This window comes from Ochotona princeps, chromosome 8 (genome assembly GCF_030435755.1).
Source record: "Ochotona princeps isolate mOchPri1 chromosome 8, mOchPri1.hap1, whole genome shotgun sequence".
Lineage (NCBI taxonomy): Eukaryota > Metazoa > Chordata > Mammalia > Lagomorpha > Ochotonidae > Ochotona > Ochotona princeps.
The window spans coordinates 12,976,852-12,989,451 of record NC_080839.1 but is presented as its reverse complement, the minus strand read 5'-3'; the positions used below and the strand labels follow the sequence as shown (position 1 = coordinate 12,989,451).

The following is a 12,600-nucleotide window of genomic DNA, read 5'->3' as shown; positions in this document are numbered from 1 at the left end:
AAACAATAAAAGAAAAAGTCCCATGCACTGAGGATTCTTTTCTAAAATTCAAGTTTCACTGGGAGGGATGGTTGCCACTAAGAGTTTCGGGGAGGGGTGCTGAGCGGAGCCCTGAAAAACCTCGATACAGGCTTGCTTCTTTGACACAAGGAAGACAGGAGAGTGTCCCAGAGCCCCAGTGGCACAGGGGTGCAGGAAGGAGAAAAAGCCAGTTGTTGCTGAAAGAGTCTAGGTCTGAGACTTGAGTGCTGTGCCACCAGCAGCCAGCCCTTTTCTCTTAATACAGCAGCAAAACACTAAGACATTCAAGCGAGCCAGGTATGAGCGAAACAGTTCCTGGTGCAATGCAGTCCTTGGCCGACACTTGTTGAACAACTATTTTAGGAACACTGCCAGCACAAGCTTCTTCCTGCATAACTGTCACATGCAAAGTGCACAGTAAAAGATGAGGCGAGGATGGTGGATAAAGGGTGGGTCTAACAGAACCCGGAACAGGGACCAATGACCACTCACCCCTGCATTGGTTTGCAAATGCACTCAAACCCTCCCTGTGTAGCGGGGGAGGCCATCCCATGACTGGCCCTGGTGACTGAATGATGGCTCTGGGTATGTCTGGAGGCACACACAGGATGTGGGGCCCACCACGGGCAGCCTCCAGCAGGAGAAGGGGTTGTCTCAAGCTGAGGAGGGCCACGGAAGCCATGGCCATTCAGGGTATCTATGACACTCAAAGGCATGGCAGGAAGAAGGCCATGGGCAGAACCCAGGATGTGACCATCTGTCCTGCGTGTGTGTGCGTGTGCTGTGTATGTGTGTGATGAGATCTGCTTGAAGTTTACCCCTTGGCTGCCACTTCTGGGGCTTAAACCAGCTGCCACCTACACACTCCGCGAAAAGGAAGAAAGAGCAGTTAGAATGTAGGAGAGAGGGAAAAACCCCGCCTCGCCACTTGACAGGCCCTATCTGCCGCCTATGCAGCAGGGACAGTCCCCGCTTTCACGCTGTTGCCATGGGGAGCGCCAAGGCCTTCTCTAACGCACCAAGGGGGCCCCAGACCCGATCCTCTGGCCCATCAGAGGGGAGGAGTGGGCTGGGGGAGAACATTGGAATAAGCAGGGCAGAAAGAATTTTCGCGACAATGGTAATTGAAAAAACACTAGACACCCAGCTTGCTGGGGGTGGGGGGAGACGCAGCAGAGCAGTCATGTGGAAAACGCCTTTTCTCCTGCAGGCTTGGCCCTGCCCATGCCAAGGTAAACTCCTTGGTCCTCCTGCAAAACTCCTTCATCCCCTTGGGATTACTGCAGGTTGAGAGCGCAGGTCTGCTTTTGGGAAATTGTGTCTGCTCAACTTGGAGGACCCCAATGGTGCATCATGCACCTGCTTGGAGATTCTGAATGTCAGGACGGACTCCGGTGCGTCTGATTTCTTAGAACATGGTGTGACAGAGCCAGGTGCACACATGGCCAGCCCAGGTGGCAAGGGGCTGCGTGGGAGGCAAGCCTGGCATCCTCCTTCCACAACTGCCCTAAGTGAGTTCCGGTGTGCCCTTGGTGGGACAGTGTGAGTGCTTGCAGGTGGTACAGAATGCTCTGGAAGCTTCTGGAAGCTTGTAGCATACAGTGCATGTCCTCTGTTGTCAGTGGGGCCTCGTCTTGGGGAATCATTCTGTAAGGCCCTGAACTCAGCATCTGGCAACTAAGACCCTGCAGGCCCAGGTAGACAGCAGTTATGAAACCTACCCAGGATGCCTCCTTGGGCCAAAGGGTTGCCCTGCTTACCTGGGCCTCTTTAGCAGGCAGGCAGGACCATGGCTGCTGCAAGTACATGGCTGCCCTGGGAGAGGTCTAAGATATGCCTGCTCATGGTTGACCTATGGATCTTTTGGTTCTGTTTCCTACAGTAAATGGAATCTGTCGTTCAACGCCACCTACAGAAATGCCTACCATGACCTCGAGCCAGAGGCGTTAGATCAGGTGGCCGTGACCACATCTGCTTTGGGGGCTTCAGCATGGCTTGGGGTGGGGAGGGCGGGGGAAGTGTTTCTAGCATTAGCTTCACATCACAGAAGTTTGCTTCAAGTGAACTCTAGTTCTACTGCCTTGTTCCAGCAATGACCCATCAGCCAAAGCACTCACACTGTAGCTTTGATCTCTTGGCCTAGGGGAACCAGGAAAGGCCTCCTTCCCCTGAGTACCCTAGCCACTTTGCCAGCTTATCCAAGGGGTCAGGGAAGCCCTGCCAATGATGGCTCCAGGAGACCTTAATCCCATGAAGGACCCCTGGCTGGGGTCACTGTTTTCCATCTGTGTTGGAGGCAGCTGCTGTCAGATTTGCAGGAAATGAAATGAGTTGAGAAAAGGGTGCGCCAGATTCAGAGTGCCATCTTGCATCCTGAAAAGACAGTGTAGTTTTCCAGAGGAGTTGTTCTACCAGGAGTGCGGGGAGGAGCAGGTGGACCAAGCCCTGAGAGAAGCCCGTCAGGCAAGATAGAGCTGTTAGGTGGAGAGAAGGTTTTGGTTTGGATTCAAAAGCACGCTGTCCAAACGCTCTGCTTTGCAAGGGACAGTCAGGTCTTACGCTTGTCATCTGAGCTGAATTTTAATGGTGTCCCTTTCACTCCGAATAAAAAGATAAACTCTGATCATCCCCTATTGTAGAACAGAGAGGGAGTTCGGGCTGAGCACAAGCCCAGAGAGAACATGCAGCAGCAGCACTCGGGGCTCGCAATGGGGACACAGCTGGGATAGGCCCAGTGCATTCACCCCGAGGCATGTTTAGAACCGCAGGTTGAGGGACAGGACATTTGGTACTGTGGTTAAGAGACAATGCTGGAGACACCTGCATCCTGTATAGGAGTGCCTGGGTTCAAGTCCCAGCTCTGCTTCCACTTCCAACATCCTGCTAATGTGCTGCCTAGAAAGCAGTAGGTAATGGCTCAGGTAGATGAATTCCTGCTACCCATGTGGGAAACTCAGATTTCTCAGCTCCTAGCATCAGCCTGGTTCAACCCCAGCTATTGTAAGCATTTGGGGAGTGAGCCAGCAAATGGAAGTGTTCTGTCTCTCTCTCTCTCATTCTGCTTTCCAAAAAGCCCTCAAATCAATTTTAAAAACAAAACAAAACAAAAAACATGTTATCAGTGATGTCTTATTACACACACTTGTAGGTGTGGACATTGGAAGGGTCTTTAAGTTCATCTAATTAGCCTTCTCTGTTACCAGGAGAAGATATAGGCTGAGAGGTCACAGAAGGAAAGGCCTGGCAGATGGGGAAATTGAGTCACCGAGAAGCCAACAAGAGCCCATGTTGCAGCACCTTCAGCCACAGGGTATGATGAACAGGCTGCGGGAGAGGGTCCCCAAGCCAGGCACGAGAGCATGGCTCAAGGCTGCATCTCAGCCTCATGGCCTCAGCGTGCTCTTGAAATGGCAGAGGGCAGAGCACTGGATTCACCAGGCAATTCAGTCATTTGAGTAGATGCTCCAGGAAGACTTCCAGCCCAGGGCAGTGGAGAGCTCTTTGCTCCCTGCTGTGTGATCTGCGGCCAGGCTGGGTAGTGGTGCTCATGGCTGTTCCTCCTGATTTGCCATGTTTGCTTCTCTGGGTGTGCCTGACCTTGGCTTAGCCATCTCTTGGTTGAACATCCGCGTTCCACGTCTTCTCACTGATGTGTGTATGCAGCATTCTCACGGATGACCATGAAGCATTAGCCCTCAGGTCCCATTACCTTTAACAATGCAGGACAGAGTAACAGGCATACACAATTTAATTTTTAAAAATACCACATTTGGCTCCAATTGGCGCTTTTTGTCTCCAATAAGTGCTCATGAGGTCGAGTTAAATATTTAAAGTGATTTAGAGCCAACTCAATCAGCGGCCAGACAACAGTTATCAAAATGCTGTGTTGTCAACCTCCGTATATTCCCTCACATAACATCTATCAAAATCCTGCTCCCTGTTGTCACACCCACAAGGTACCCTCCTGTACGTGACACGAAAAAAAAAAACCTCAATCTTTTGAAAAAAAATCATAACAGTTTCAGTGTCTGTGTACTGAGCACATGTTTTTGCTCAGTGAAACTTTTTTTGATGATGCCTACTCAAATATCTACAGAAATGGAGAAAACACCCACAGACACAGGCCTCGGTGGCTGTCTCACACAGTCTGCAGAGGAGACACATGACTCTGGGTGCCGTGGAAGATCATCCATATACTAGGACATCCCAAGCCCTCTCGCTCTTCCTCTCCTAGCCTCAGACTGCTCGTTTCTAACCAGATGCACCTGAGAAGCCAGCCGGGGACAGGCTGGGAGTCAACGAGCAGGTGAGATTGTGAAAAGGAACCTTTGGGGAACATGTCTTTCCATCCACCCACTCTAGTTGTGAAAAAAAATTTTTTAAAAACAAACTCAGAAAGGACTGTGGTGTCCCAAGCATGTAACCACAAGGACGCCTAGAAGCTGGCCTGGGCTTGTGGTCTCCTGAGCCGGCCTCTAGGCTCGGCTTCCTCTGAGATGCCCCTGTAACCTCCAGGTAGAGCTGGCCTGGGCTCGGGGTCTCCTGAGCCGGCCTCTAGGCTTGGCTCCCTTTGAGATGCCCCCGTAACCCTCAAATGGAGCTGGGAGGGGTGCAGGAGTTTCACCTCCTGAAATCGGGGGAGTGGCAGAGAAGAAGAAGGAGAGAGAAGTAAGAAGGAGTAGATGGTGGGAGAGCATGCTAGACAGTGTGGACGAAGGAGCCCAGGTCGTTGAACAGAGAGGGTGAGGGTGAAGAGGCAAGTACCAGGAGCCTGAGAGCTGCTTCAAGGTTACCAGTGTCAGCCTGAACTTGGGAGGAGCTGTCCTGGAGGAACAGATCTCAGGACAGCAAATGGAGGCTCGGTGTGGAAAACTGCAGAAGACAAGCTCAACTGTTGTTGTCAAGTCGGTGCCTCCCACGTCCAGATCTGAGGCAGCAGGTCTCATGCAACCCAGCCCTCAGTATCAGCAACACTTCTTAAAAAATTATTATTATTATCCAATTAACATCACTGAAAGCTTAAAAAAAGACAATCCAAAAATATCACACCTTAGGCAAATGAGTCGAAAATCCCTTACGGTGACACCCTATTTTTTTTCCACCCATTTCTAAAGTCAGAGGACACCTGGTAAAGAAAGCAGGGTTTAGGTAAAGAAATGCAATTCCTGGTACACGCGGTTTCCTGATGGTGCAGAATTGAAATGACATCATGGAAACACGTACTTCTCAGGCTCAACTCGCACGGTTCACAGGTAAAAGCAGGAGTGTCAGTCATCAATGGAACAGCAGGTGTGTATGTGTGCGTGTGTTACACCTTTATGTTCTGAGCCACCAGTCACTTTCTGCTCTCAAAGATAAGGTTCCAATGAATTTCTTGAGGTTCCTTGCCACATCCCCCACACTTCTGGCTCATCTACACATGGAACCCAAATGCAAGTGTTGCCAATCTCTGCTCCTGCCACTCATGGACAGAACACAGCTGTTGCTGAAAAGGAAGTCAGTTTGTCTTCCATTCAAGGGCGAGGACCCTGCGATATAAGAAGCCCATCCCAGCAGTTAAGATGAACAATCTAATTTTGTCGCCCTCCCTATGGTGAGAGAAGTGAGGATGTGGATTCCTTTGTCTTAATTAACAACAAGGAAGGAGACGTGGAATTTGGCCTAGCCTCATAAATCTACTCATGGACTCAGGACTGTCAGGTAAGTTTAAGTAGAAGCGACGGAGCTCTCTGGAGAGTGAAGTTAAGTCCTTGCTAGCGGTTGACACCACTTCCCTGTCACTTCTCTGCACTCCACGGACATGGCTGTGCTCATTACCCAGCAACCCTCCCTACCTGCTGATGACAAGTTCATCCCCATGGAGCACAAAATTCAGAGATGATAAATCTACTGCCGCTGATACAAACGGAGCTCTCCTTGGGGCGAGCCAAATGCTACCAGACTTTAAGAAAATCGGCCCTTGAGCTGATCACCTACCTTCATTAGCAGAACCCGGTCCTCGGTGCCAGGGCAGCGCATCACCGCCAGGGAGAACTGCTCCAGCGTAACTGTGGGGGAGAAATGCAGAGCCAGGGTGCTGTGGCCATGTACACAGAAACCCCTCATGCTGCAAGCTTCCTGGGTGACATTGAAGGGTTCCCTCTCTGTCCTCCCACCCCACCTGACCCCGCTGCCCCAGGGTAGGTCAGCTGGGCTGATTATGTCAGAGCCCAAGGCCATTACCACAGACGAAATCTACTGGGGTTCCACCATGTGTGGACCATCCTGTCCCCACAAAACCACGCACTATCCTCACTTGTACTACTTGCCTTGGTAGATTTGGCAACACTTTCTATGTCAGTCTTCCATCATGATTTCCATGACTTTAGCTGTTCTATGTGTCGGCTCAAACTCCCTCCCATTTATATGTACCTATGTATTTTATACACATCTCAAGTCATCTTTCTCCATCTAATCTTCTCTAGCAATTGGAAGGAAACCTGAAAAGGCTTATGAAAATCACGTTATAACAATCCACTTAAAATTGGCCATGGGCACTCTGGGAATGTTAATCTACACCACTGACATACATTTCGCTCCCTTTGTCTCAATCTACTCTTATCAAAGGCCCACCTATTTGAGGACCGTTTTTATTTTCACACAAATAAGCACCAAACCACAGATTGCCTTCCCTGAACACTACCATGAATTTTATTTCCCTCTCATCAATACCTCTACCCTCAGATTTCAATCCTCTCCTTTTGAAAGAAATTCAAGCTTTTGGATCAGTTCACCGTCTTGAATACCCTAATCCCACGCTCATCCTAACTTGCACAGACCCCAGAGATGTGCATCAGTAATAACGAATTGTCACTGAGACAGCATAGCTGGGGTAATTTCTGGAGTTTCACTATTACCTACAAGCCCCACGTGTTAGGTATTTGCATGATGGTAAATGACTCAGTGCAGCCGTGGCTGCTATCTGTTATGTGAGCTCAATACTTCTTTCCAAAGTGGTTGCCCTGGTCCAGTCCAAATGCAGCCAGCATTAACAACAGGATTAGAGTTGCCAGACTCGTGTGTTCTCCCAAGCGGACCTGTCTGTCCACTCTTCAGCTGGCTAATGCTAATGTTAATTAATCACATACTTTCTTAATCCACTTAAGTTGTCACCACAGAATGCTCCAGACTGGTTATTTATAAAGAGCATAAGGTCTCCCGGTTCAAGATGCCAGCATGTGGTCTGGCGAGAGCTGTGGTATTTCTTCCTCACATGGCTGAAGGCAGAAAGGCAGGTGAGCCAAGTGCTGTCTGAAGCTTCACAGAGACCTCAATGCTGTTCACCAGGAAACAACCCTCTTCTCTTCCAGGCTCCATCTTTTCATCTCATCACATTGGCAACAGGTGGACTTTGTGGAAAACATCTTCAACCCATAGCACACACAACCTCCCATTTAATAAAAATTAACTGTCTCTTTTATGAGGGGGACTAACAAAAACTCAGGAAATGAGAGACGAGCCCAGACTAGAAGGAGCTTATACCTGTGTTCCTGACTTTTGCTATGGGTCCAATATGGTGTGACAAAATACTGAACTCTAGCTACTGTGAGGATAATTCGAGAATAATCTACAGCAGGAGGTGGATGGTGGGAGGGGAAAAAAAGGGTGTGTGGGGGAGGCAGAAAGTGGTATTGTGGGACAGGTACTGGCATCCCATTTGTGTCCTGGCTGCTCTACTTCTGAAACAGCTCCCTGCGTATGGCCTGGGAAAGCAGCACAGGATGATTCATATCCTTGGGACCCTGCACCCATGTGGGAGACTTGGAGCAAGCTCCTGGCTCCTGGCTGTGGCTGTTGTAGCCATCTTGGGAGTGAACCAGCAGATGGAAGATCTCTGTCTCTCTCCTCTTCGTAAATCTGCCTTTCAAATAAAAATAAATAAATCTTTAAATAAAGAAAAAGTATACCAACAAAAAAGTTTGTAAACAGAAAATTTACAGGGGCCAGCATTGTGACACTGTCCACCACACCTATTGCTAATGCCATTTGGCTCTTTCTCTTCTTTTACATTTATTTATTTATTTATTTATTATTTGAAAATCAGAGTTACAAAGAAGGAGAGAGAGTGAGAGCAAGACAGAATGATCTTCCATCTGCTAGTTCATCCCCCAAATGACTGCAATAACCAGACCTGGGCTTAGCTGAAGCCAGAAGTCTGGAACTTCCTCCTTGTCTCACAGGTGGATATCCAAGCAATCGGGCCAGCCTCTGATGCTTTTCCAGGTGCATTAGCAAGGATGTGGGTTGGAAGTAGAGCAGCCAGGACTCCCTTGCACAAGTGCCCTCAGAGAAGCTGACGTTGCAGGTGTCAGCCTAAATCACTGTGCCACAAGGCTGGTCCTCATTCTTTATACAACAAAAGCCAACCCCGAGAACAGGGGCTGAACAGAAGCAGAATGCACCTGTTTCTGTGTTGTTTCCCTCCACCTTGGACATCGACGTGACTTAGTGCTTTAACACCAACTGTGGGCATACCTCTGACCTCACCCCTCTCTGGTTCCCACCAAGAAGGAAGAGGCTGGGCGTCGTTGGGCAGCTCCAGTCCTCCACATCCCCTGGATGCCTTTGTCACTGACAATGTGGAGGGAGAAGCCACATCACAAGTCCCTCTCCCTGCCTTTGAGTGAGGATAGCTCAGAACAGATGCCAGCAAAACCTCTGGGCTCCCTGGGGCATGATTTCTCCCAGTAGATTCTGAACTTCCTTGGTTCAGCCCTTAACAAGGCTGCTTCAGAAATTCATGGAGAAATGAATTTACAAAGTTAATTTGAATGTAAACTTTTTTTCCAAAATTGATGCATACAAAGATGCTTAAAAACCTTCATGGAAATGCATATTATGAAAAATTCTGCGTGGATCACAGTGTTATTTACCCTAACATTAATGTATCTTTTGACTCTGTCTCCATGAATCTTCCTACAACTGGTTCACTCCCCAAATGGCTGCAGCAGCTGCGGCTGGCACAGTCAGACCAGGGCTGGCCCAGATCAAAGCCAGGTGTCTGCTTCTCCAGCTGGATCTCCATGTGGGTGCAGGAGCCCTTCCACTGCTTTTCCAGGCACATTTATTAGCCTTGTGGTTATCTTTCCTAACACTATATGCCCCTCTAAGCAGACACCAAACCTTGCTAAATGGTTCTGTGGACAAATGCCTCTCGCATTTCTGTGTAAAAGCCATCATCTTCAAGTGAGGAAAGCACTGTGTTTTCTCAGCAAATAAAACCCCTGAGTCACAAGCAAGGGAGAGGTAAATTCATGAAGAGGAGACACGGTGCTATTTTACCTCCTGGCCATTTGGGATCTAGGATAAGTTAAAGATGATGGTTTTATCTCTGGTGATTCATCAAACTCACGAAAGACAAAACAGATGCTCTCAAGAACGAATACATCATCTTAATGCTTCATTTGGACATGTTTGTGACCCCCAAAGCATGGATCTTAAAGAGCTGTCCCCCCAAAACTTAATAGTGCCCATGATTTACGCCTTCCAGTCTTGCTTCTAAGACACGCTGAAGTGAGAACATGGCAGAAGGCACCTTTAAAGAAAACGGACACGTTTGAAACATACAGATTATTTATAGTCACAAAGCCCGAAGAGCTGAAAGAAAATCTGCTGTCAGCAGACGGTTGCTTTTTCTATGTTTTCCTCTGTAGCTCATTTTGGTTTTTGTGTGGGTGGTTCATGGGGACTCAAAGGTTATTTGGTAAATGTTTTGTGAGATTAGAACATGCTGTCCTTTAAGATCTTTAGTTAAATGCATGTTTATTCCAAATATGTTGAATGTTACAGGACATGCTATAGAATGATTTCTTTAAAAAAAAAAAAGGAAAAACATAAAATTATACCTGGGTGGTTAGGCTAAGACAAGAGTCCTTTTTGCTTCTAGGTGGAGTCTGGGTGAACAAGGGTCGTATTCCCAACCCTCTTGCTAATGGACACTCAGGATGGGAAGTCACCCAGGACGAGCTGATGTTGTCGTCCGACTCTACGTTCCCCTCCGTCATTCGTGTGGTGCTCATCTCTCCCAGTGAGGTGACTCCTTGGGTATCAGAAGAGGCAAGGCCAGTTGCCACTGGGGCCAGAGCTCTGTGCTCCATCCTGCAGGGTCCAATGTTGCAAACAATGGAAACCATGCTTGACAGGATGGGAGGATTTCTTCTTCTTGCCTTTTTAGCACCGCTGGCCACCAGGATCAGGTCCAGAAGCACAATGGGCCCTCTCCTGTGGTCAGATTGGAGCAGCTGTCTGTGGGCCTCTGAAAATTCCTTCCCGTGCTTCCTGCTGGGTGATTCTCTCTGTCTCAGTTTCCCCCCAAGGGGAAGGCAGTCATTCCTTCCTCATTACCTGGGTGGGTGGGTGGGTCAGACTGACTTTGTTCATAACGTATTGCACAGGGCCTGATATACTGAGTCCTTCCTAGCTCTGCTCACTATCAGAATGGGCCTGTTTCATTCATGGGAAGAGAGCCTGAGACCTGAAAACTCAGGGAGTGCCAAGCCCTACTTATATCTCGTACTCACACCTTTGGTAATGCTCAGCCTGCCAATTAGACACAGTAAAAACAAGTAGCAATGATAATAAAGAAAGTAGAATACCTCTAACAGTAACATGCTTTAAAACTCATGATTAAAATTATGAGTTGTTTATCAGTTGGCCCCAGGATAACGGAAACCTCAGAAAACAAAACTGAAGATAAGGGACACTAATATATACAGCCGAAGTGCTTCCACATGGTCATTTGCTGCTTTTTTTTAAAATGTAATCTCCATAGATAGAGAAAAGAGACAGAAAAAAAAAAACCCACAGGAAACATTACTCAAAAGTAAACCCAGGGAGACTAGTTATCAGCAGGGATGTCAAGTTTAATACAGGAAAATATGTCTTAAGCAGGTACACAAAGAAAGCCTCCACAAGTTCAAGATGACTAGACTTGCCATTCTCCACTACTCAACTGTAGGACAGAAAGCACTTGGAGGCCAAGGAGGACTCTGATGCCGCCCAAATCAGTCTGAACCAAGGCTGGAGGTGAGCCAGCCGCCGGGCCGACTCAGAGCTTGCGGTTTACTGTCATGTGGGATCCCGGGCAGAACAGAATGCCTCTGCTCCCCTCAAGGGACTTTGTGAAGTTATAGGGGAGATGGGAGAAGCGACAGGAACCCTGCATTCAGCCTGACTTTAGCAGACAGGGAACACTGTGTAGACAGAGATTGCTGTGGTGGTTAAAGGTGAGAGTCCCAACGGATACGCGATGTTGCTTCGCCTCTGGGTCCAGGACAGTAGGGAACTTGGGTCCTTCACAGCCCACCCCCCAACTTCTGGAGTCAGCCTCTGCCTTTTCCTCTCTTCTCCCTCTCCCCAGGGGTGGCAGAGGCCTCAGGGTTTGTGTTGAAGCTTCTTCAAGGAGTGTTAGCAGGGAATCTGAGGACAGTGTTCTCCAGGGATAGCTCCCAAATGCTGGGAGCTGGGGTCTGCAAGGCTCTTCCTGAAGGACATAGCACTCAGGTCTTAGGACCCTGCTGACACAAACCTAAAGATCAAGTTCATGGCTACAGGGAGATGACTAAGCTTGGAGAGCAAACCCCAGAATTATGACTAACAGGTACCACCTGAATGATGGTGGACTCACTTCCACACAGCACTCCAAAGAAAGGTAGGAATGTGGCATAATGCCAGGTGGATTGCACTCCTTTTTTTTTTTTTTTAAAGATTTAGTTACATGAATGAGTTCCAAAGGGAGAGACACAAAAAAGATCTTCCATTCACTTTTCACTCACCGATGGCCACAGTGGCCCAAGCCAGGAGCCTGGAATTCCATCTGGGTCCTCATATGGATGGCAGGGAGACAAGTACTTGGGCCATGTTCCACTGCTTTCTCGTGCACATTAGCGGGAAGCTGGATGGGCAGTGGCATGCTCGGATTTGGGAAGTCAGCATCGCAGGCTGTAGCCTAACTCGCTGTGCCACAAGGTTGGTCCCAGTTTGCATTCTTAAACTAGCTCCTATCTGGTGTGTGTTTGCTGATGTGGCACAAAGTTAAGAACCAATGTAGCAGAGCTGCATGCTCTGCTAAGTTTTTACAGACTGTAACGGTTCAATCAAATTTCCTTCTTTCTTTCTTTTTTTCAAGAGCCATTCTTTATGTTGGCACAAAGAAGCCTCTGCTCCTAAAGCCATGCATCGCTACACAACGGGGACACATTCCAGGAACCACAAATTGCATTGTCAGGCGATTTCATCACTGTGCAAATAGCGAGGAGTGGGCTTAAAAGACCTCCACATCACAGGGTAATTCTTCTATGTGGCCTCATGATGCAATTAAAAACATGGTGACCTTGAGTTGTGGGAGACTGCTGCTGGTGTCACACAGCAGACTTCCTCACAGTCAACTGTGATAATCATAGGAAGTGTACGATGGTAAATCTACAAACAGCAACAGCGTTGCTCATGATCGCGACTCAGGATGGGGCACTGGACACCACCACATGTGCTTGGCTGGATCCTGGCAACGCATCCACGGTGCTTCCCTCAGCGTCAGCAGGT

General features: G+C 48.4%; 1 protein-coding gene across 1 annotated transcript in view; it reads right to left on the bottom strand.

The window, feature by feature from the left end:
- The window catches only part of ACOXL (acyl-CoA oxidase like), a 312,000-nt gene that overhangs the window by 42,826 nt on the left and 256,574 nt on the right, over window positions 1–12,600 (bottom strand). Inside the window, exon 17 of the mRNA XM_058667609.1 lies at window positions 5,998–6,068. Within this exon, the coding sequence (XP_058523592.1) occupies window positions 5,998–6,068 (71 nt within the window). The remainder of the gene's footprint in view (window positions 1–5,997; window positions 6,069–12,600) is intronic.